Source organism: Trachemys scripta, chromosome 7 (assembly GCF_013100865.1).
Source record: "Trachemys scripta elegans isolate TJP31775 chromosome 7, CAS_Tse_1.0, whole genome shotgun sequence".
Lineage (NCBI taxonomy): Eukaryota > Metazoa > Chordata > Testudines > Emydidae > Trachemys > Trachemys scripta.
This window is the reverse complement of record NC_048304.1, coordinates 483,245-509,037: the sequence shown is the minus strand read 5'-3', so window position 1 is coordinate 509,037 and position 25,793 is coordinate 483,245. Positions and strand designations below refer to the sequence as shown.

General features: G+C 47.2%; 1 protein-coding gene across 4 annotated transcripts in view; it reads right to left on the bottom strand.

Moving 5' to 3' along the window:
• Positions 1-7,666: 7,666 nt before the first annotated feature.
• Positions 7,667-25,793, bottom strand: part of SETD5 (SET domain containing 5) — a 148,643-nt gene continuing 130,516 nt past the window's right edge. For all 4 annotated transcript variants that reach the window (XM_034775998.1, XM_034776001.1, XM_034776002.1 and 1 more), the window contains 2 exons: positions 10,169-10,254; positions 7,667-9,993 (listed from right to left, as the gene is read on the bottom strand). In XM_034775998.1, coding sequence (XP_034631889.1) covers positions 9,391-9,993; positions 10,169-10,254 — 689 coding nt within the window. In that variant the 3' untranslated portion in view covers positions 7,667-9,390. The remainder of the gene's footprint in view (positions 9,994-10,168; positions 10,255-25,793) is intronic.

Below are 25,793 nucleotides of genomic sequence, written 5' to 3'. Positions count from 1 at the left end.
ATTTCAGGGTGGAGCAGAGCTGGGGCTGGATGGCGGGGGGAAGTTGGAGAAGTTTGGTAAGAAGATGGGGCATGACAGTGCCTTGGCTTCAGCATTGAAGTTCAATCTCTCAGAGGCAGAGCAATGCATTGCATATTATCCACGGAGGATAAACACAGTACTTCAAATGACCTGGATCTTAACATCAGGAATTTAGCACCAGAGCAAGAGGTGAGAATTGGCAGGGAGGGTGGGGGTCCATTTTAACTTACAGCCTCAGGTTCTGGTTCCTGCTGCGGTTTGGGATCCTCCTCAGATTCGGGGTGGGGGGTGAGGAGGGAGAGGAGGAGTGGGGGGGCTTCTTCCACCAGCTCCTCCAGTTAGAGATGCAGAATCACATGCTCCTTGTCCTGCAGGACATCCTCCATGGTCCCTGCTGCCCTCTCTCCCTGGCCCTCATCAGCATCCCGTTGGACAACGAGGCCAGTATGGTTGGTGAGGGGCTTGTGAGCCATTTCAGGCTTTGTACAGGAAGGCCTCGAGAGCACCTGGTCATTGCACGTACAATGAGCCCTCATTAAGTCATTGTTGGAGTCTTTGGCCCTCCTATACAGAAGCCTCAAGTGCTTCATGGGCCAGAGCCAACCGAACACCTGCCTGCTCCAGCCTCCATGAAACTTGGCAGTACAGGAGTTCCTACTGCTCCCGGACAAGTTGTGGAGGATGGTGTAATCCCACCCCACATTGATCAGCACCCGGGTGTGGTCAGCAGGCCAGGCAGCTGCTGGTGGAGCAGGATCCATTGTCACCTGAACAATGTGTCAAGAGTGCTGTGGAAAGCTGTTCTGCAGTAGTCAGCGCAGCTCACTACGGCTTGTCACAACAGGGAGACGGGTACCTTTGTAGGCTGGGTAAGGGTCCAGAAGAAAAGGGTTCAGTGCATAATGGCAATGGGGGTGGAGGACTGCAGATGCTTGAGACTAGGTACCCTAACCCCCATCCACACTGCCATGGGGCTGTGCATTCACTCACACCCCTCGTGTGCTAGCTTACTCACCTTCACACATATGCTTCTGGGATTTAGGGGTGGACAACATTGGGGTTAGGGCACAACCACATGCATGTAGAAGTGAAGTGAACAGTTGCTAGTATAGACACACCCTATGTGTGACCTACTCTCTGTTCCTAGATGTATTACCTTGCATTTAGCTGTATTACACTGAATCTTTTGTTTAAATTAGTCTATTTTACCAAGCAATCCTGGCTGGTCTGTATAACTGACCTGTCCCCATCATTTACCACACTATGAATTTGTTTTATTTACAAATTTTACCAGCAATAATTTTATATTTTCTTCCAGATTGTTAATAAAGATATTGAACTGCACTGGCCCAGGAACAGATTCCCGGAGGACTCAACTAGAAACAATCCCTCCCTACGTTAGCAGCAACACCATCCAAAAAAAACAACCCACTACACCAAAGTGTCCCAAAGTGAAGCGAAGGCCTCAAACCTTTCAGACAACTAACCAGATCTGACTGGAAGGCAGGTATAGATATGGAAAAAGTATCCATTCAAGTGTCACAAGCAAGGAACTGGATGACTCATGAGGTGCATTCCCCTGAAGGAAGTTCCTTTACCCCTTGCTGAATTGGAGGAACTGGCTGCAACATTCAGGGGTGTGACAGAGAACAGCTAGTAGGCACCTGGCTTGTGCTCTAGCCAGGAGTGAGAATCCCAAACAGATGATCTCTTTAGAGGATGAAGTTACTGTAAAGTCAGAATCAAGAAAGTAGTAAGGGAGAAAAAAAAAAAAAAAAAAAAAAAAAAGTCTAACTCCCACATCTTGGGGCCACACACCACTGTCCTAGAGAAAGGTTCTCCTCCGATCCCTTTCAATAAAACAAGTATTTAGAAGCCTGATCACCTATGACCTTCCTGTACATAGCTAAACTATGAGTGACCCACACAAGGTAAACCTTTGTTTTGTGAGATATGAAGTCTGGTTAAAGGCTTTTAAATGAAAAGGCCAACTGGGAGAAGGCAGCTGAAGACTCAGACTACTGAGCTGTGTAGTGGAACAATGTTGTGCAGCTCGGCCAGAGAGATTGTTTTCTTGTTTTGACACCCAGTGATGGAGGATGTATGCACAAATGTTAAAAAGATTTTTTTCCCCCAATATCCAGGAAGTATTCGAACTATGTAAAGAACCAGAATCTCAACACCTAGATCCTGATAATTTCTAACAACAGATTTACATAATAAAAGTTGTGAAGTGGAAAGTTTTAATTCTCTTCATTGAAAGTTATTGTGTCTTCCAGAAAATGTTATGTTGACTTTTCGCCTATCTTGTGAGCATTTCAGTTTTTTTTTTTTTTTTTAAATTCTACTGCGTATCCCAGTACGATGCCAACTCATAGACTCATAGACTTTAAGGTCAGAAGGGACCATTATGATCATCTGGTCTGACCCCCTGCATGCTGCAGGCCATAAAACCGTCCCTACCCCTTCCCTGGACTCTGCTGTTGAAGTCCCCAATCCTGTTTTAGGTGACTTCAATCGGCAGAAACCCTCCTGCTAGAGATCCCTGCCCCATGCTGCGGAGGAAGGCGAAAAACCTCCAGAGGCTCAGCCAATCTGCCCTGGAGGAAAATTCCTTCCCGACCCCAAATATGGCGATCAGTAAGACCCCGAGCATATAGGCAAGAGTCTCCAGCCTGACCCCTGTCAGCCATTATACAATTTACCTACCATTTCTTGGTTTTCCTTGACTACTATGTTTTACCATTAAACCATTCCCTCCATAAATTTATCTAACTTAATCTTAAAACCAGACAGGTCCGTCGCCCCCACCGTTTCCCTCGGAAGGCCGTTCCAATATTTCCCCCCTCTGACGGTCAGAAACCTTCGTCTAATTTCAAGCCTGAACCTCCCCACGGCCAGTTTATATCCATTCGTTCTCGTATCCACATTAGTACTAAGCTGGAGTAATTCTTCTCCCTCCCTCGTATTAATCCCTCTAATATATTTAAAGATAGCAATCATATCCCCCCTCAGCCTTCGCTTTGTCAGACTAAACAACCCAAGCTCCTCTAGTCTCTTTTCATACGACAGGTTTTCCATTCCTCTGATCATCCTAGTGGCCCTTCTCTGCACCCGTTCCAGTTTGAGTTCATCTTTTTTAAACATGGGAGACCAGAACTGCACACAGTACTCCAAATGAGGTCTCACCAGCGCCTTGTACAACGGAAGCAGGACCTCCTTATCCCTACTAGATATACCTCGCCTAATGCATCCCAAGACAGCATTGGCTTTTTTCACCGCCACGTCGCATTGTCGACTCATAGTCATCCTGCGGTCTACTAGGACCCCTAGGTCCTTCTCCTCTTCCGTTACTTCTAACCAATGCGTCCCCATCTTGTAACTAAAATTGTTATTAGTCATCCCCAAATGCATCACCTTACACTTTTTACTATTAAATTTCATCCTATTCCTGATACTCCAATTCACAAGCTCGTTCAAGTCTCCCTGCAGGATATCCCTATCCTCCTCCGAATTTACAACGCCTCCCACCTTCGTATCATCCGCAAACTTTATCAGCCCACTCCTGCAATCGGTTCCGAGGTCAGTTATAAATAGATTAAATAAAATGGGTCCCAAAACCGAACCTTGAGGCACTCCACTAGTAACCTCCCTCCAACCCGACAGTTCACCCTTTAATACGACCCGCTGCATTCTCCCCATTAACCAATTCCTTATCCACCTCTGGATTTTCATATCGATCCCCATGTTTTTAAGTTTAACCAATAATTCCTCATGGGGTACAGTATCAAATGCTTTACTGAAATCCAGGTATATTAGGTCCACCGCATTTCCCTTATCTAATAAATCCGTTACTTTCTCAAAGAAGGAGATCAGATTCGTTTGGCACGATCTGCCCTTCGTAAATAATTTATCGCAATTGCCACTAACCTCCAGGTCCTCAACTAGTTTCTCTTTCAGAATTTTCTCTAACACCTTGCACACTACAGATGTTAAACTAACAGGCCTGTAGTTACCCGGATCACTTTTTTTCCCTTTCTTGAAAATAGGAACCACATTAGCTATTCTCCAGTCTAACGGGACCACCCCCGAGTTTACAGATTCATTAAATATTATCGCTAATGGGCCTGCTATTTCCCGCGCCAATTCCTTCAATATTCTCGGATGAAGATCGTCCGGTCCTCCCGACTTAGCCCCATTAAGGCATTCAAGTTTTGTTTCTACCTCGGATACGGTAATCCCCCATCCTGAATGCCCCTCTGTAGTGGTGCTAGTATCCCTAATACCTTCATTGGCCTCATTAAACACCGATGCAAAATATTCATTGAGATATTGCGCCATGCCTAGATTGTCTTTAATCTCCTCTCCGGCAATAGTCTTCAGCGGTCCCACTTCTTCTTTCTTTGCTTTCTTCCTATTTATATGGCTGTAAAACCTCTTACTATTGCTTTTAATTCCCCTCGCTAGGTCCAACTCTACACGGCCTTTGGCCTTTCTCACTCTATTTCTACATTCTCTGACTTCGCTAAGGTAAGTTTCTTTACTAATCCCTCCCCTCTTCCACTCTTTGTACGCTTTCTGTTTTTTCCTAATCGCCCCTTTGAGTCGGTCGCTCATCCAGCTCGGTCTAAATCTCCTGCTTTGTAATCTTTTTCCCTTTTTTGGAATGCAGGCCTCCGACAGCTCATGCATCTTTAACTTGAAGTAATCCCAGGCTTCTTCTGCCTTTAGATCCATTAATACGTTTGCCCAATCCACTTCCCTTACCAGTCCCCTTAATTTGTTAAAATTGGCCTTTTTAAAATTATAAACCCTAGTCTTTGACTTAATTCTGTTACTCCTCCCATGTATTTTGAACCGAATTAGCTCATGATCACTGGAGCCCAAATTGTCCCCCACTACCACTTCCTCAACGAGGTCCTCACTACTTACCAGAATCAAATCTAAAATGGCCTCCCCCCTCGTCGGTTCAGCTACCACTTGATGAAGGAATTGATCAGCAAGCACATCTAGGAACATCTGAGCCCTATTATTACTACTAGCGTTTGTGCCCCAATCTATATCTGGGAAGTTAAAGTCCCCCATAATTACACAGTTTCTATTAGTAATTACTTCTCTAAACACATTAAATAGTTCCTTATCCATATCCTGGGTCGATCCTGGCGGTCTATAGCACACTCCGAGCACTATCCCCGGAGAGGCTCTAGTAGTCCTATTACCCAGTGTGAGTATTGCCCAGACGGACTCTGTGTTATCTAATCCATCAACTATTATTTCTTTACAGCTTATTTCACTATTGACATACAATGCCACCCCCCCACCTTTACCTTTGTTCCTGTCTTTCCTAAACAGCGCATACCCCTCCATACCTGTGTTCCAGTCGTGACTGCCATTCCACCACGTTTCTGTTATTCCTACGATATCTGGTTTCAGCTCTTGGACCAAGAGCTCCAATTCCTCCATTTTATTACCTAGGCTTCTGGCATTGGTGTATAAACACCCTAATGTATGTCGTTTAGCCTGTCTCCCATTCGTAGCACTATAAGTTGCGGGCCTCCTTGCGTCCGTCCCCCCTGTCCTTCCTATGTCCAATCTCATCTCCCCGGCTATGTCTCCTCTCATTTTACTCACCTTTTCCATACTGGAATCTGGCGTGGAGATTAACTGTGCATCTCCCAACCTTCTCCCCAAACTTCCTAGTTTAAAGCTCTTTTGATAAGATGAGCCAGCCTCCCTCCCAGAAGTCTATTTCCTTCCCTACTCAGGTGAAGCCCATCCCGCGAGAACAGGTGCCTGTCCCCGAAAGCCTCCCAGTGGCCATACATCCCAAAGCCCTCCTTATAGCACCACTCTCTTAGCCAACTATTTATTCTCACAATCCTATCAGCCCTTTGCTGCCCTTCCCTCGGAACGGGCAGAATCCCACTAAAGATAATCTGAGCCTCTATCTCCTTGAGCGTCTTCCCCAGCCTAGCATAATCTCCCTTGATTCTCTCTAACGAGAACCTAGCCGTGTCATTCGTTCCTACATGAAGGATTATCAAGGGGTTCTTACCTGCTCCTTTTAGGATCCTTTTCAACCGCAGGTCCACATCGCGTATCTTTGCGCCCGGTAGACAGCACACCCTTCTGTTCTCCGGGTCCGCCCTGGTCACAGGCCTGTCCAATCTCCTCAGTAATGAGTCTCCAATTACATACACCTGCCTTCGCCTGGTAACAGTGCAATCTAGTAATCTAGTCTCTAGTCCCTCTAGTCCTGACCTGTGCCTGTTCCTATCTTCCGTTATGCTCCCCCTTACGCCTTCCTGATTCCTCCCGGGGCCCAGAATTGGTGCTGTCTCCATCAACTCCTCCCCTCTCTCTCTCGGACTAGCTGCTCTTCTCTTCTTCCTCACTCTCCCAACTTCAGCCGCCACCTGCTGCCCCTCCACCTCGCTATCCAAACACTCGAACCTATTCCTGAGTTCTATTCCCCCCTCGCTGGCCCTTCTTTTCCTTGGCCTGCTTCTCACAGTCACATGCTTCCACCTCCCATGTTCTCCCCCTTCCATTCCCCTCTCACCGTCCTCTGCCTCTACCTGCGCTGCAGGACACTCTCCTTCAGCCCCTCCTTGCCTGTCCTCCATCAGCTGCTCAAACCCCCGCCTAAACTCCACCAGGGTATCTACCTGCATCTCTAGCCCCTTAATCTTTTCCTCCAGTAACACTATCAGGCGACACTTCATACACACATACCTGTGTTCCAGCTCCCCTGCTAGGACCATATACATACCACAGCTTCCACATGCCAGCATCTGCATTCTGTCTGCTCCTGCTGCTTGGCTCATGCCTGCTTCACTCCCTGCCCACAGCACCTGTGGACTCAGAGCACACACCACACCGTGCCCTCCTGCCTCCCCCTTACCTCCCCCTGCAAACTCCCCTGTTAGCAGCCCTGTTTGCTGCCGCTGCTCGCAGCTGTACCGCTGCCTGGCTGGGCGGCCGCTTTTATGGGCCCCTTGATCAGCCAAGCCCCGCCCCCTGCTCAGGGCTCGGCGTCCGTCCCAGCACCCAGCCCCTGCCGGCCCCTACAAACAAACACACACACACACGAGAACACCCAAGAACACACAGGACAGATGCAAATACAGGTACCTTCTCCTCCAATGAGAACTCCCTCTCAAACTCCCCTGTTAGCAGCCCTGTTTGCTGCCGCTGCTCGCAGGCAATCCCTCTTCAGATCAGTACACATCATTAGCTGCTATGGGCTGATGAAATGGTGGGTGGCTAACGACAGGGAATCTCATGATTCAAAGGAAATAACTCACAGATCCCTGGGAAAGTTCAATTCCAAGGCAGGATGTGATCTCACTGGGGATTTTGAATTTTACTCAATATTCCAGCTGAGCTGACAAATAAGCAGGTTGTGTGACTTGCCCACAATAACCCAAATCAGAATTCAAGATTTGTTCTGCAACTACCAGATCTCCTTTACTGATACATGCAGTTTTCTCCTAGCCTCAAGACCTCTGCAATGTTTTAAATACCAGGGTTAAGGGTAGGGGGGCAAAGCAGGGCAGAGAGGCATAAAATCCCTGGCCGTAGGTCTGTGCTCAGGGTGAGGACATTAAAGCCGCTAAAAAATGGGAAGGGAAATTCCAAAATGTTGATTTTCAAGTTAAGTATTTTTATTATCAAAATTATTACATATCTTGTGAAAGTTCAAATGTTACAGCGTGGTGTAAAAACCCCACTAGAGTCAGAAGCTGCAGCCCCCACCTTTCCAAGAGCTTTCCAGGGTGCCTCCCTTCTGCACCCTGCACATGCCGAGGTGCTGGACCCTCTGCATGCTGCTCCCAACCCCCAAATCCACTGCTGCCACTAGGCAGGGCAGAGCCTGCCTGCCCCATGCTGCACACAGCATGAAATGGGAGACTACACACCCAGGTCTAAACTGAGTGAAGTTTACACCTATTTTATACAGTATACAGAGACACCCGCATTCCAGGTGACAAGTTCAATCCCCAACACACACTCAGCCAGACTGTTGGAGAAAGTTACTTTGTTTTAATATTTTAAAAGTCTCCCCTACCTTGAACAAACACCTGATTTCAATTGTGAATTAGAGAACTTGTAACAGCCCTAAAAAAGGAAGAAGACTGTGCATTTGAAAGACAGGGAGACAGACTCACAGCATTATCTTGTCCAACAGAAAAAGGAGAAGGCCCACTGCAGCACCAGGGACTCTACCTGTTGTATATTAGCTAACCTAATATGGTTATAACTGAATATAAAATTAGATAAATAAAAACACGCCTGATATTACAGTAAACAAGTGAGAAAGAAGCTGGCAATCGTATGGAGCTGAACTGACAGCACACCCCCTTTGGGCTGGCTTTGGCGCCACTCTATGCATGTTACCCCTAGGTGGGAGGATTCACTCTGTGTGATACTTTACACCGACAGCACCCAACTTACCAAGGCCTGGAGTCCCCATCAACCACGCACTCTGGGAGACACACGCCACAACCCACCCACAGACCCCAGTACAAACATGACTCATTTGGACAGTCCCCAGAGCAGTGACGCCACAGTGTCACCCCTACTCAACCCCCCCAGTCTCACACAGTGACAATATTCATGGAGACCTTCCCGTTGATGATACACTGCAGCATATGACACCAATTCAGAGTTTCCCAGCTAGTGACAAACATTCACAAATCCCCGTTAGTGACATTCACAGGAACCGCCCCCGTTTAGTTACATCCTGCAGAGCCCCGACACCCACCTGTCAGCGACAGTCCCACTCCCTCACTCTCTCCTAGTGCCAGTGCTAACTGACCAGTTCTTGGAGTCCATCACAATGGAAATGGGTCTGGTTGTGGGGGGTCACAGCCCAGGCCCAAAGGTGGTGCGTGTGCTGGTCTGTTGTGACTGGAATGATAACGGATGAAAGCCCCCCTCCCCGCCCCCCCCCGATGCATTGAGAACCTGACCTACAAGAGAGCTTTGGGATTGGAGTTTAACTTCCCCCAGATTTTTCTTTAAATTGTTTTCATACTTAAAAGGATGTCCTTCCTGCACAAGTGACTACGGCTATGGGCGTGGCCCGGAGACAGAGGCTGCATCGCGTCATTGCACTTAGAACCATTTGCTTTTCTACAATGTACCCAGCTTTGCTACAGTCTCTGCCTCAGAGAAATTCGCATCCTCCTCCAAGGGCAGAGGCTGCCTCTGCTCACAAGTCTTACTCACTTACTCCAGCCTCCAGCCTCTGACCCCTGCACCCCCAGCACCAGGTGCAAGCTCCCAGCATCGGCCCAGAAGCCACTTCCAGAGGTAGCTGGAAGGAGTTATGGGCAATTCGGTCCTCCTTGAATCCAGGCAACCCTAGGAAAGTCCTGTCTGAGTCTTTACTCCTGGACCTTGAAGCTGCTGCAGTCTATATTGATGGACACTGCCTCCCCCACGGTGTGGATAGTGCTGTGAACTGGAAACCCCTGACCCTCTGGAGCTCTGGTGGAGAGCAGGCTGCCCAGAATTAGGCAGGCTGATAGTCCGCAAGTCTGACTGCAACGATCTGGAACTTTGGGGAGCAGAGCTGGAGCCTGATGCTCCTGTGCAGGGCTGGGAAACCGACCCCAAGGATACTAAGTCTGCAGCAACCTGCTGTGCTGGACTGGCAGCAGCAGAGTGACTCTTCTTCAGAAGGCTGCTATTAATGCTACTTCCAGAGTGCTGCTGGCTGCTGTAATACCCAGAATTCCCTGCAAACAGAGCTGGGGAGTCCGTGGAAACTGAATGGGCAGGGCTGGAATAGGAGGTGGACGAAAGGGATGCTTCTGACGAGCCCTGAACGGGGTTGTGTCCTGTTCTCGGTGGAGCTGCTCGGTAGCTGTACCCAGGAGACGGAGTAGAGTGTCCTCTGTAGGGGGAGGAACTCTGCTGAAGGAGAGCCTGGGACTCTGCTCGGGGGCTGTCAGACTGCAGGAGCTGGAGAAGGTTGGAGGAGGGAGAGAAAAAGTGTCAGAGCACAAATATTTCCTCCTCTCTCTACTAACCCCCACTTAGCAACACTGTTTGCTGTTCAGGCAACTTGAGCAGTTGCTGACAATGAACTGCAGGTTCTGATGCTTGCCTGTGACTAGAAACCAATGATGGATCTTACCTGGTAGCTGTATCTAGAAGGGCTGTAAACTGCTGGTCCTTTGAGTGCAGAACTGAGAACTTCTGGGGTGTCTCCCTCAGCAGTACCTAGAAGGCATAGCACAGTCAAGCCTTAAACTTCACTTCCTGGACCAGGGCCACAACTGATCTCTCCTAAGCTCATCTGTGTGACTCCAGTTATCTTGTTCCACAGTCCTGCTGCAGGTAAGGCAAGAGCACCACCCAGCACCTCAAGTCATTGGGCCCTCTGAAGCCAAAAGAAGTTAACTAACGGCAAACTGGAGAATCCCAACACCCCACAAGAGCCACCAGCATGAGTAAAGAACGATTATTTACCCAGTAACTGATCCTTTAAGATGTTGTAGTTGGCATGGAGCACACTGTAGGGGAGCATGAGCTTCATGTGCACAAGATCTTTTAACTTTTTCACAGTAGTATCTGTTGGGGCTGCGCTTGTGCTCTGAGCCTCCTCGTGCTTCTGCATGAGGGCATGAAGGGTGGGGCAGCCACAACCCTCCCTCAGTTCCCTCACAGTTCAAACCCGTTGTTACGTTATTGACATAAACTATGACCATATAGATCATTGTTGCAACCGTTATATATTTGCAGCAAATATTGTACAAAGGTGGTTATGTGAGGTGTCTATGGGAAGGTTATGATTTGCTGGTTATGATTATGCTATCTGTATGTGTGTATCATTTTTGTAGTTGAAGTTATAAATATTGGCTATGTACTTGTATCTCAATGTGTTTGATTCAAAGGCTGTCTATACTCCACTTTCAGTGCTAAAACTTTTGTCGTTCGGAGGTGTGAAAAAATACCCCCCAAGCAACAAAAGTTTTAGCGCTGAAAAGCGCCAGTATAGACAGAACTTTAATCGCCAAGAGCCATGCTCCTGGCGATAAAGCTACCACCTTTCATTAGGAGTGGGGTTTTTTTAATCGCCGGGAGAGCTCTCCCCCGGCGATAAAGTGTGTCTATACTGCTCAAGTCACAGCACTGCTGCGGCCACGCTGTAACGTGGGTAGTGTAGACATACCTTAAATAGCATTAGTGAAGCATTTGGTCAGCTTCTTCAGAAAGGAATTTGCAAATTAAGTGCCCAGTCAAGAAACATTTAATTGACAATGGACCTTGGGAGACTCCAGTCCACATAAGAAGTCTTCCTGGGAACGTTCAAGGTAGCATGTGAGCCATGGCTGCCACCTGCAAACTGAGTCATGCACGGACATGTGACTTGCCCATGTGACTCCAAACTCCATCTTGCTGCTGTGTAAGAAGTAACAGTAAGAAGATAGGGGTGTCCTGCCACAGGGCAGAGAATATAAGAGACCCTGGAAACCCCTCCATTTTGTCTTCAATCCTGCTTCTGACCTCTGGAGGAAACTTGCTACAAACTGAAGTTCTGAACAAAGGACTGAATGACCCATCCCGGCTGGGGATGTTCCAGAGACTTGATTTGAACCTGCAGTTTATTCCATCACTGCTACAAGCCTGAACCAAGAACTTTGCCATTACTGTATGTAATTGATTCCATTTAACCAATTCTAGCTCTCATCTATTTCTTTCTTTTTATGAATAAACCTCTAGATTTTAGATTCTAAAGGATTGGCAATGGCATGATTTGTGGGTAAGTGCTGACTTATATATTGACCTGGGTCTGGGTCCTTTGGGATCGGGAGAACCTTTTTTCTTTTACTGGGATATTGGTTTTCATAACCATTTGTCCCCATAACGAGTGGCCCTGGTGGTGATACTGGGAAACTGGAGTGTTTAAGGGAATTGCTTGTGTGCCTTGTGGTTAGCCAGTGGGGTGAGACCAAAGTCCTCTGTCTGGCTGGTTTGGTGCCTTAATAGTAAAGGAACTCCAGCCTTGGGCTGTGACTGCCCTGCTCTGAGCAATTTGTCCTGAATTGATGCTCTCAGTTGTGTCCGCCAGAGGCAGCCTCGTTACACCCGTGAAGCTGAGGACTTCGAAATGTTGGTCTGGAGGGTAGGCTGTGGGATCTACAGGGACTACAACATCCTGCAGAACCAGTTACTGTGGGGGAAGTAACCAGTCTTCGAGTAAGTGTTGAAGTGGATCCCTCTGGAGGTGACTGGCAAACAGCATCCCCTCTAGGCAGTGGCATTGAGGCATGCCAGCCACATCGGTCAAATACCAGCTGGAATACTGCTCTTCTGAACCTGGCCTCAGACTAGCCACGGCAGCCAAGGGGTCATGCTTGACAAAACTGAGCAGGGCGCTCCCACAGCACAGCTTTACAGATCTTACACACTGGCAAGTTTCTGAAGCAGGTGGAAGACGCTGCCTCTTCCTCGGGGTGGAGCATGCCCTAACATTTGAAGGGAAAGGCTCAGTAGCCAATTGATGCCAAGTGGACATACTGCAATCTCTGAAAGGTTGCTGAGGCTCCTCCATCCCTCTGACCACTAGTCCATGCTGCTCATCCATATGGGCACGAATACTGCCAGATCTGACCCTGGGCAGATCAGCAGTGACTATAGGGCTGTGGGTGTGCAGGTGGTGGTGGGGTCTGTCCTCCTGGTTGAGGGTAAGGTCCCAGACAGGGACATGCACATCCTGGAGCTGAATGGATGGCTGCACAGATGGTGTCAGAAGGCGGGCCTTGACTTCCTTGACCTCTGGGTGCTGTTCTGGGAAGGAGGTCTGCTGGGAAGAGACGGGGTTTACCTGACCATGAAGTGGAAGAACATTTTCATGCACTGACTTGCCAACCTAGCAAGGAGGGCTTTAAACAAGGTTCAAAGAAGGCAGGTGACAAAAGCCCACAGGTAAGCATAAAAAAGGCAATCTTAACAGAAGACTAGATGTTGCTGTGTCGGGGAAGACATGGAAAATTAAAATAGGGTCATAGGAGCAATGAACAGTGGGGGAATCTGCTCAACATCTTAGATGTTTTTACACAAATGCAAGGAGTGTGGAGAATAAACAGGAAGAACTGGAAGTATTAGTAGATAAAATAAATTATGACAATTAGCACCACAGACACTTGGTGGGACAAGTCTCATACTGGAATATTGGCATGGAGGGATATAGCTTGTTCATGAAAGAGAGGCAAGATAAAAAGGGAGGAGGTGTTGCATTATGTATCAACAATATACAGACTTGTTCTGAGGTCTAGAAGGAGATGAGAGGCAGACTGGTTGAAAGACTCTGGGTAAAGACAAAAAGGGGAAAATAGGGATGATGTCATGGCAAGGGTTCTACTATAGGCAAATCACAGAGCGGAGGGGGATGAGGCATTTCTAGAACAAACATGAGAAATATCCAAAACACAAGAGTTGATAGTAATTAGGGACGAACTACCCAGACATCTGTTGGAAAAGTAATATGGCAAAACACAAAATTTCCAGTAAGTTATGGGACTGTATTAGGGACAACCTCTCATTGCAGAAGGTGGAAGAAATAACCAAGGGGACGGCCATTTTACTTGATTCTGATTAACAGAGAAGTTGATTGCCAATTTGAAGGTGGAAGGCAATTTGGATGAATGTGATTATGAAATGACAGGTTTAGTTATTTTAAGGAAAGAAAGGAGTGAAAGCAGGAGAATAAGGACAACAGACTTTGAAAAACAGACTTTAACAAACTCAGAGAACTGGTAGGTCAGGGCTCATGGGGAAATCAAAGGAATAAAGGAGTTCAGGGGAGCTGGCAGTTCCTCAAAGAGACAATATTAAACACACAATTACAAGCTATCCCGATGTGAAGGAAAGGGTAGGAAGAGTATTCAGAGGCCAGTATTACTCCATCAGGAGTCTTTAATGACCTGACAATCAAAAAGGAATCCTATAAGAAGCAGAAACATGGCCAACTTGTTAAGGAGGAGTACAAAAGAAAAAGCACAAGTGTGTAGGGACAAAACCAGAATAGCCAAGGCACAAAATGAGTTACACTAGCAAGAGTATAAAAAGCAGTGAGAAGAGATTCTTTAAGTACTAAGCCGAATATTTTTGGTAAAAAAGTGACGCATCAAAGAGCGGGGGTCGGCTTATAAACAGGTCTACACCAAAATTTGATGATTTTAAACTCTATGGAATCATTGAATTGAATATCTAATACACTGTCGTTTTGTTTACCTGGAGCGTTCACCGGCACGGAGCCCCTCAGCTCAGCCGAGCCGCCGCTTCCAGCAGCTCCCATTGGCCTGGAGCAGCGAACTGCGACACCGGGAGCCATGATCGGCCAAACCTGCGGACACGGCAGGTACACAAACTGGCCCGGCCCGCCAGTGGCTTTCCCTGCACAAGCAGCGGAACAAGTTTGGGAACCACTGAATTAGAGAATTGGTCTGAATTCAAGAAGATTAAATTCAATAAAGACAAGTGCAAAGTACTTTAATGATCTTGAGGATGACGTGGACTGCACCCTCAGCAAGTTTGCAGATGATACTAAACTGGGAGGAGTGGTAGATACGCTGGAGGGTAGGGATAGGATACAGAGGGACCTAGACAAATTAGAGGATTGGGCCAAAAGAAATCTGATGAGGTTCAGCAAGGAAAAGTGCAGAGTCCTGCACTTAGGACAGAAGAATCCTATGCACTGCTACAGACTAGGGACTGAATGGCTAGGCAGCAGTTCTGCAGAAAAGGACCTAAGGGTTACAGTGGACGAGAAGCTGGATATGAGTCGACAGTGTGCCCTTGTTGCCAAGAAGGCTAACGGCATTTTGGGCTGTATAAGTAGGGGCATTGCCAGCAGATCGAGGGACGTGATCATTCCCATCTATTTGACATTAGTGAGGCCTCATCTGGAGTACTGTGTCCAGTTTTGGGTCCCACACTACAAGAAGGATGTGGAAAAATTGGAAAGAGTCCTACAGAGCGCAACAAAAATGATTGCGGCGCTGGAGCACATGAGTTATGAGGAGAGGCTGAGGGAACTGGGATTGTTTAGTCCGCAGAAGAGAAGAATGGGGGGTGGGGGATTTGATAGCTGCTTTCAACTACCTGAAAGGGGGTTCCAAAGAGGATGGATCTAGACTGTTCTCAGTGGTACCAGATGACAGAACAAGGAGTAATGGTCTCAAGTTGCAGTGGGGAAGGTTTAGGTTGGATATTAGGAAAAACTTTTTCACTAGGAAGGTGGTGAAGCACTGGAATAGGTTACCTAGGGAGGTGGTGGAATCTCCTTCCTTAGAGGTTTTTAAGGTCAGGCTTGACAAAGCCCTGGCTGGGATGATTTAGTTGGGGATTGGTCCTGCTTTGAGCAGGGGGTTGGATTAGATGACCTCCTGAGGTCCCTTCCAACCCTGATATTCTATGATTCTATACTTCACTTAGGAAGGGGGAAAAAAAAATCACATGCACAATTACAAAATGAGGACAACCTGGCTAGGCAGTAATACAGCTGAAAAGTACCTGGGAGTTATAGTGGATCACAAATTGAATGAGTCAACAATGTGCTACAATTGTGAAAAGGCTAATATTCTGGAGCACATTAACTGGATCAGTGTTGTATATATATAAAACACAGGAAGCAATTTTCCTGCCCTATTCAGCACTAGCAAGGCCTCAGCTGGAGGGCTCTGCCCAACTCGGCACCACACTTTAGGAAAGATGTGGACAAATTGGTGAGAGTCCAGAGGAGAGCAACAAAAACAATAAAAGGTTTAGAAAACCTGTTCTATGAGGAAAGGTTAAAAAACTGGGCATATTTAGTCTTGAGAAAAGAAGACTGAGGAGGGACCTGATAAGTCTTCAAATATGTTAAGAGCTGTTATAAAGAGGAGTGATCAACAGTTCTCCATGACAACAAAAGGTATTACAAGAAATATTGGGCTTATAACACTGGTCTACAATTTTTGAGAAGTCGTCTGCTTCAGAGATAAAATGTGCTATTTATTATGTATTTTGATGTGCTGAATTCAAATATGACAATTAAAACAACTGATTGGCTACTGTTTCTAAGATATTTAAGTTTTTACATTTTATGTCTATGTATATTGTGTAGATAGTAGAGTTTTAATCATAAATTGTAAACCTAGGTCTTTTCATGTGTTTATGGTTGCTTTACATGATATTTCACCTGTCCTGTTTATGTAACACTTTAAAAATCAGCAAAAGGGTTATATAAATAAAATTTAGTATGAAACAAAAGGCAAAAAACTATTATGTACATAGTTTAGTCCTATTCAGTGTCTACTCGGCGCTTCTTGGCTTGTCTCTTGTATTCATTAAATGGAGCATCTCTTGTCACTGTCCAGCAATAGTCTGCAAGCATTGATGGGCTCCATTTGCCCTGATAGCGTTTCTCCATTGTTGCAATGTCCTGGTGAAATCGCTCGCCGTGCTTGTCGCTCACTGCTCCGCAGTTCGGTGGAAAAAAATCTAGATGAGAGTGCAAAAAATGTATCTTTAATGACATGTTGCAACCAAGGCTTTTGTATGCCTTGAGGAGGTTTGCCACCAACAACCTGTAGTTGTCTGCCTTGTTGCTTCCGAGAAAATTTATTGCCACTAACTGGAAGGCTTTCCATGCCGTCTTTTCCTTGCCACACAGTGCATGGTCAAATGCATCATCTCGAAAAAGTTCACGAATCTGAGGACCAACAAAGACACCTTCCTTTATCTTAACTTCACTTAACCTTGGAAATTTTCCACGGAGGTACTTGAATGCTGCTTGTGTTTTGTCAATGGCCTTGACAAAGTTCTTCATCAGACCCAGCTTGATGTGTAAGGGTGGTAACAAAATCTTCCTTGATTCAACAAGTGGTGGATGCTGAACACTTTTCCTCCCAGGCTCCAATGACTGTCGGAGTGGCCAATCTTTCTTGATGTAGTGGGAATCTCTTGCACGACTATCCCATTCGCAGAGAAAACAGCAGTACTTTGTGTATCCAGTCTGCAGACCAAGCAAGAGAGCAACAACCTTCAAATCGCCACAAACCTGCCACTGATGTTGGTCATAGTTTATGCACCTCAAAAGTTGTTTCATGTTGTCATAGGTTTCCTTCATATGGACTGCATGACCAACTGGAATTGATGGCAAAACATTGCCATTATGCAGTAAAACCTCTTTTAGACTCGTCTATTATCTGTGATGGTGACAGATGATTTATCATAAGAAAGGCCATACTGAGTCAGGCCAAAGGTCCATCTAGCCCAGTATTCTGTCTTTCAAGAGTGGCCAATGCCAGGTGCCTCAGAGGGAATGAACAGAACAGGTAATCATCAAGTGACCATCCCCTGTCACCCATTCCCAGCTTCGTAGTTCACAAAGAGTCCTCACCAGGAGAGCAGAGAGAGCATTTCATAGGACCACAGAGTTAGCAGGGACTGCAAGGGTCATCTAGTCTAACCCCCTGCCAAGATGCAGGATTTGTTGTGTTAAACCATCCAAGACAGATGGCTATCCAGCCTCCTTTTGAAAACCTCCAGTGAAGGAGCTTTCATGAGAATTTACTCCAGGGCTGCTGCTATCTCCTGCTGGGACTTGCCCATTATCAGCCAATAGTTCATACACAAGTATACATCAATTCCCTAAGTGTGCTGCCACCATTGCCAGGCATTTTGTGACTACAACCTGTGCTGTGGAGAGGCCCAGGGGCAGTACTCTTGTCACATTCTGGGGTGCAATCTAGACCAGGGAGAGGTTGGGTCACCACCTGGTCCGTAGCCTTGAGTGCCTCACAATGCTTTGCATTTCCAGCTCCCAGTGTTATGGGGCAGGTGGTGACAAACCCTCCCTGGTCTGGATTGCACCCCAGAATGTGACAGTGGAGTAGTTGAAATAGGATTTATATACAACTTGCTAGTTTAACTGAGGTTTACACTTTAAGGAGAGAGATGGACAGTGCACAACACAGGTTTTGGGAAAATTCAGGACTGGGACTGTGTTGGGGTCATCCTGCTAGGTTAATTATCAAGGCTGGTGGAAGCCAAAGCGTGGCTGTTGACAGGCTGCTGGGGTCAGAGCTGCTGAACCAGGACTGTCTAGCACACAGACACTCAGGGTGTGACCTGCATGCTGGTAGGTTAGTTGTGAGGAGCCCTGGTTGGAAGCCACAACAGCAAAGCACTGTGAGGCACCCAGGGCTAAGGGGCAGGCAGTGACAACTTCTCACTGGTCTGGATTGTACCCCAGAATGTGACACCTGCATAGGCAATGATTGGCTCCCAATATGAATCTCAGATACTTCCTGTGTGCGAGGTGGATGGCAATGTGGATGTATGCATCCTGCAAGTCAAGAGCCAAGAACTAGTCTAGATCCTAGAGAGATGGAATGGTGGATATGAGCATTACCATCCTAAACCTGAGATGGCATGTGCATTAGTTGAGTTTCCTCTGCTCTAGGATAAGATGGAGGCCCTCTTCTGTATAAGGAAATACTCAGAGCAGAAGCCCGTTCCTCTGAATTCGGCAGTGCAATTGGAGGAGGAGATGATCTCTAGCACCCACCTGTCTGATGTCATTGCCGGCCATGCTCAGTGGCATGGGGCGAGCTAGCTTCCAAAGGGGTGCTCTCTGAACTGGAACTAGTGTGGCTCCTGAGTCCTGTCACATCTGTTGACGTGCTGTAGGGTCAGGGCATGTCACTGAGGCAGAAGGCTGACAACTTCTACTGTATCTTGGCTTCTTCATGGAACGGTACTTGGGTTGCTCGGAGTGACAGGATGGTGCCTATTGGGTTAAGGACGGTAAGACTTGTGATATGGGGCTGGTGTGTAAATCCCCAGGTGGGCTTTGAGTCTGTGCCCTCAAAGGGCATCCTCAATCATGGCCCGTACCTCCCTAGCGATGCCTGATGCTTGGAGTCAGAATGCTCTGTGCACAGTCACCACCATGTCCATAGATCTGGCTGCAGCATCGGAGAAGTCCATTCCTGCCTGTAAAGTTGTCTGCCACCAACTGGCCTTTCTTGATTATTGCCCTTATTTTGAGAGAGAAGATGTCAACACTACCCCAGCTCAAAAAGTCATTTTTGGCCAGGAATGCTGGGCAGTTTGCCACTTGAAGTTATAAACAGCCAGAGGAGTAAGATTTTCTCCCAAGCAGGTTAAGCTGTTTTGGGTCTTTGTTCTTAGGGGTTCTCTTGTTTGATTTAGATTTTTCCTGGAGCATTGTAATGACTAAGGAGCCTGGACTGGGATAGGCACACAAGTACTCAAACCCAGGCTGAGGGACCTGGCATTGTTTCTCCAGCCGTTTTGCAGTCATTGTTACTAAGACCATTACAAGGTCTTCGCCAGGTCAAGGAACTCTTCATTTATGTAGAGGATGGTTCTGGGTGGACTGGGAGCTGTCAGAACAACCAACTTATGAGATTTCTCTGATGTGACTGAAGTCTCTCTCTCTCCAGAGTCTCAGCAACTCTTATAAGGAGCTCTAGGAAATACATTGGCGAAGTTCTCCAGCCTGTGTTTTACTGGAAGTCAAACTAGATTATCACAATGAGCTCGTCTGGCCTTGGAATCTATGAAGTCATCTCATGCTGAGATCACTGTCTTGTTGGGTGATGAAGACGACAGGACCTCTGGGAATGAAACAGGATGCTGCTGTTGCTCTGCTCTGGTGCCAAGGTATACAGTGCACTCAAGGCTTTGCACTGGTACCGGTATATGCCTCAGTACCGATGGCCCTGGCTTTCCTAGTAGCTCATCTTCAGCTGCGGTGTTGATGCTCGGGGTGAGGTGCTGGAGCTGGGATCAGTGTCAGAGAAGGCTTATTTTGTGCTGCAGGGTATTAGTCCTAAATGCTGTGTGGGGTTTGGTGGCTTTATCTTCTGAAGCATCAGGTGGTCTGTCCTCATGGAAGAATACTGAGCTCTGCCTCTGTGTTCGAAGCAGCCCTGCTCAGTGCCAGACTGATCCTGAGACTGTCGTCATCTGCTTTGGTGCTGATAGCACCTGCTGCCCTCGTGTGGTCCTGCTTTAGTGCCGGATCTTTCCTCAGTGGTCTCTTCTCCATGCTGGTCTTCGGAGTTGCTGCTTTGCTAGACTGGATTCTGGTGAAGCTGCCTTGTCCGCTACTTGGACCCTGAATCTCATCTTCTCAGGATCTGAAGAGATCTTCATAGACTGTTCCAAGAAACAAAGCTTCAACCATGCTTCCTTAAGCTTGTGTGGTCTTACAGAGAAAGAATGGCATACTGAGCAGCTGCTTGTTTCCTGGGACTCTCCTAAGCAGACGAGACACCTGCTGTATCCATAGTTCTGAGGAATTAGTCCATTGCAGGCTGGGCGCAGCTTGAAGCCTGAAGGTTTGAGCCCATCATGTTGAGAATCCCTGTACAGAGATGCTGACTGTAAAATATTCAGTACAGGTGGGTCGATTTAATTCAAGGAGGTTGTACATCAGAGAATCAGAAGCGTTATGAAGGTTTTTTTGGGAAGAGTTTGAAGAAATTTAGCAAAAGCTAAGAACTAGACGATTGGACACTTGCTAGGTTCTGTCTCAGTGCTGTGTAAGAGAGAACAGGGCGTCATGGCTGCCCTGGCCTTTATGCCCCTGTAAAGAGGCAGGAGGTGGCATAGGCAGCAAACATGGCCCCAAAGGACACTGTTTTTGACAAAAATCAGCTGTCACGTGCATGAGGCGCACATGCAGCTACAGTGGGCTCCACACTGCCATACATGAAGAACAGTAAAACACTGCAGATCAGCAGTAAGGATAACAGGTTTCCATTCTAAGTCTTAATCTGACCTCCTTCCCTCCACTCTTCTGTGTGGCAATATCGCATGCATCACTTCCTTCCAAACCCTTCCATTGTTAACCTCCACCCAACAGTCATGCCAGAGATTGTTCCTAATTTTAATATTAAAGACCAAACTTTTTAAAAAGCGTGTATAAGACCAAGAGCTAAAACCCGTGTTCTAATGCTCTCGCCATTTATAATCATCCTCTGCTCTGACATGTCAAATTTAGATGCAAGGCCCTCAGCGCTAGGAGCTGTCGCTTTATGTCTGTAAAGTGCCACGCAGGCTGAGAGTGCTGCATGAATTATTAAAACTCCAGCCAGAGGAGAATTTCTTTGCAAATTTAAAACTAATCAGAGGAGATTTTTTCTGAGCTATGAAAGCCGAAAAAAAGGAGAGGTTACTTTCCTTGTACAGTAACTGGAGTTCTTTGAGAAGTACGTCCCTATGGGTGCTCCACACCAGAACATGCACATGCCCATGCACTCCTTACGAGAGATTTTCAGCAGCAGCATCTGCAGGTCAGAGCCTGTGACCAACACGCTGTATTGCTCCGGGGTGAGGGCATGGACCTGCTGCCACTCTAGTTCTTTCTTAACTGGAAAAGAACACTGAGAAAACTCCAAGGCAGAGGGAACGGAGGGTGGGCAGTGGAAAACCCACATCTCGAAGAACTCCAGTTACTTTAGAAGGTAAGTAACCTCTCCTTCTTCAAGTAGAGTCCCTATAAAAGTGTTTCACATGAGGTGGTGATTCCTGAGCAGTACCTCAATTATGGAGAAGGGTGCTAAGGAGGCTGATTGAGTAGAGAGTATAGAACAGAATCACCAAGGCAGTGTTGGCTCTGAAAGCAGGTATGAGAGTATAGCACTGGAAAGGGCATGCTGAAGACCAAGTGACTGCCTTGAAGGTGTCTGAGATGTATATGTTTTTAGTAGGGCTACAAGGTAGATGAGGCCCTGGTGGAATGAGCAATCACCCTTGGAGGGGGACAGCTCTCCATAGGCTCTAATGGAGGTTTCCAGAGCGCATTAGGGACTAAGATGAGGTCCAACTGTGGAGCAGGTTCTTTGAGAGGAGGAAGATGGTTGAACAGGCCTTTAATAAATACCAGTCACTGGATGAGTGAAGACTGAAAATCCCTCACTAGGGGGTGAAAAGTTGTGACAGCTGCCAAACTAACTATAACGGAGCTCAGCTATAATCCTGTTTTTAAAATTTTTAGCAGATAATCAAGAATGTATGTCAGACAAGACTCAACAGGAAGTACAGATTGGTGGCTGCATCAAACATGAAAATGTTTCCACTGCTGAAGGTAGGTTCTCCACTATGGAGCAGCACAGTTTGTCCCTCTGGAGAGCAGTCTTGTTCTATACCAGAGAGCCATCTAGTCAGGCCTTGAGGGGAAGGTTGGGGGAGGGAGGGAGGGAACAATCCCATCTCCTTGGTGAAGAACTCTGCTGTCAGGGGAAGGTGGAGGCAGTTGCTGAGACATGCAAACAAGCTTTGGAAACCATACCTGCCTTGGTCATGATGCTGCAATGTGGAGGGCTACTAATTTCTCCTGTTTCCATTTGATCAGGACCTTGAGTAGTGATGGTGTTGGGAGATGATCATGCAGAGCTACACGGGGTCAAAAGATGACTAGGGCACCTCCCGTCAAGTGGCCACTGTGCCCCCTCGCCTCCTGAACAGAATCATCTGCACTTTGCATTGGATGGTGTCATGGAGAGACCTATCTCCAGATGGCCCCAGGTAAGATGTGTCCTTCGGCATACCATATCCTTCACCTCCCATTTGTGTTGAGGCAGAAGGAGTCTGCCACTGTATTCTGCAGTGCTGGTAGGTAAACCACTGAGATCTGTATGTGATGTGATATGCACCAGTTCCATAGTCTTATGGATTCGGTGCATAACGACTGGGATCTTGCTACTCCTTGTCAACTGAGATAATATATTGCTGTTCTGTTGTCCATCATTATTCAGGTTGGGTGGTCCCTGACATGGGAAAGGAACTGCTGGCAAGCGTAACACTATCCTGAGTTCCAGTATGCTGATATGGAGGATTGCCTCCTGTGGCGCCACTCTGACCTACGCTGGGAAGCCTTGGCAGTGCACACCCCGGCCTAGCAGGGAGGCATCTGTAGAGATGATCCTCGTGGGAAGGGGCTGCTAAAATGGAACTCCCACCCATACCATTTGGGGACTTTCCACCAAGAACGCTCTGATGTATTGACACCCACTTGGACAGACTGTGTTGTTGGAAATGTAGATGGTTCTCAGCCAGGCTTGAGGACACAAAGCATAGCCTTGCTAAGAGTGTCACAAACATACGGGCCTCCATACAACCCAGGAGTTGCAGGCAAGCCATTTCTGTGGTTTGCAGGCTCTGCTGTACTGTTGAAATGGGGCTGGACATTGTGGAGAACCTGTCCATTAGCAAGTATGCTCTGGTGGTGGTAGAGAAATCTGGCGTGGCCCCAACAAAGTCTATGTTTTTTGTGCGTGAGTGTAGACTTTTCCACGCCGAGGCAGAGGTCCAGGAAATGGAACAGAAATAGGGCCCTATTGGTTGCTGTTTGTACTTCAAGAAATGAGTGACCCTTCAAGAGCCAATCATCCAGGAAAGCAAAGATCTGGCAGAGGTAGGCTGCGATGGCCAAGAGGACTTTGATAAAGATCTTGGGACAGTGGAGAGGCTGACGGGCAGGACATGATATTGGTAGTGGTCCGTGCCAACCACAAAATGTAGGAAATGTTTGTACAAGGAGTGGCCTGCTATATGAAAATAAGCATCCTAAAGTCAAGGGAGACAAACCAACCAATCTTCTGGATCCATGGAGGGAAGTAGTGTTGCTAGAGTTACCATTCTGAACTGTTGAGAGCAGATAAAGATGTTTAAAGTCCTGAGATCCAGAACTGGTCTCAACCCCCCCATTTTCCTTGGGGACAAGGAAATACTGGGAATAGGGTCATTTCCTGATGAAGGCCAGTGGAACAGGTTTGACTAGGTAGAACTGTACCTCCTGCCTCAAGAGACTCATATGAAGGGTCCCTGAAGATGGACAGGGAGGGAGGGCACGCAAAATGAGCTGAACTGGATGGAATAGCCTGTAGAACTCACCTCCAGGATCCATCTGTCTGAGGTGATGAGCTCCCAGAAGGACAGAAAGTGGTGGAGAGAATCGCCATAAGGGTGGATGGGAGAAAGATGCATTGTAGGATCCGGAATAGGAAATAGTGCATGACCTTCACCCAACAGGTCAAAGTGGTTGCTTCTAGCACGTCATTGACTATGAAGGATGGCCTCTTCTTGGTGAATCTAGGCTTCTTCCTGGTGGGAGATGGGGGTTCAGCTGGTTTCATGGGTTGATAGTGGACTGGGCAAGATTGTTGAGCCGCCTGTAATCTTATATTTTCTTTGTCGCAGTCATATAGATGCCCAGAGATCACAGTGTCACCGAGGAGTCTTTTAGTGAATGAAGGGACCTGTCTGTGGCCTCACTGAATAGCTTGGGTCCTTTGAAGGTAAGGTCTTCAGCAGTGTTTTGTACCTCCTGGGGAAAACTGGAACTAAGACATTTGATGCGTGACCACTGCCATAGATACAGAACATGCAACTGTATTAGCAGCATTGAGTAAGACCAGGAGAGAAGCTTTGGAGATTGTCTGGGGTTCCATTATCAGTGGGTGAAATTGTTCCCTGTGGTCCTGCGGCAGGTTCTCAAAAGACAAAAACTCAATTTGTAAAATCACGTTTTGCCATCGGGGCCTGGTAAATGGCTACTTTGCACTGCAAAGAGGCTGAGGAGCAGCTTTTGTGGCCAAGATCTAGCCATTTTAGCTCCCTCTCAGATGGCGCAGAGCAGGACCAATGTGGTTAGTTTCATTCATCAGAGGCCTTGACAACCAGGGAGTTAGGTATAGGGTGGGAGAAAAAAATACCCTGAGCCTTTGGGTGGAATACTGCATTTTTTAATCAGCACATTTACAAGTAGGTGGTAGAGTAGCTGGAATTTACCTCAGACCTTCAGGGCTGGAGACAGCAGAGCATCATTGGTGGGCAAGGCGATTTTGCCCTGAGGAGGCATATGGAGAATGTCCAACAGGGAATGTTGGGTTCCTGTATCTCTTCCAATGGGATTTGCTAGGCCTCTGCGATCAGTTTCAAAGGCCTTGACATCATTAGTGGAAGAGGCATAACAACCTTGTATGGCAAGGAGGATTTATGGGAAGATTTTTTTTCCTTCTTCCCCACCTGGCTCTTGCTCCTCTATAAGTCCTTCTGTCGAGCAGGAACCAGGGTCGGTGATTGCTGCTCTTGACATGCCCTCTTATGAGATGGAACCCTGAAAAACTGCTTGCCATAACAGGCCCATGGGTTCTAATTAGCCCATTGTGGTGGGGCATAAGAGAAAGAGCATGACCCCAAGATTGCTGGGTGTATCTCCTGCTGGGAATTTCTTCCTGGGGGTGCACCTCAAAGGAGGGAAGCTGGAATGGGAAGTTGGAGAAGCCCTGTATGAACTCTCGGAATCAGATGCAGTGTCATCTCCTGTGTCCACTTGAGGGACAAATGGTGCTGGTATCAGTGACTATGCTGGTACCGGGGGCTGGAGAGGGCCTGGTAACCACATTGGTATGGAAGCTGAGACTTCGCTGGCTGGTAAGATAGTTCCACAACAGGATATGTTGGTACTGGCTGAAAATGCCTCTTAGTAACCTCAAAATGCCTGTATGGGGCTGGTGACTGCATCGGTACCAGAGGATAAGTCAGCATTGTAGATGGTACGACCAGAGGGTAAGTTGACTCTGGGAGATAAGTCGGTACCAGTGGAGAATGTGTCTCAGTACCTCTCAGAATCTGACGGTCCTTCTGCGAAAGGCACCTGGACAGTACGAGGGACTCTGGATAGGAAACCTCAGGAGTCAGTATATGTAGGGGTATTGGAGACAGTACAGAAG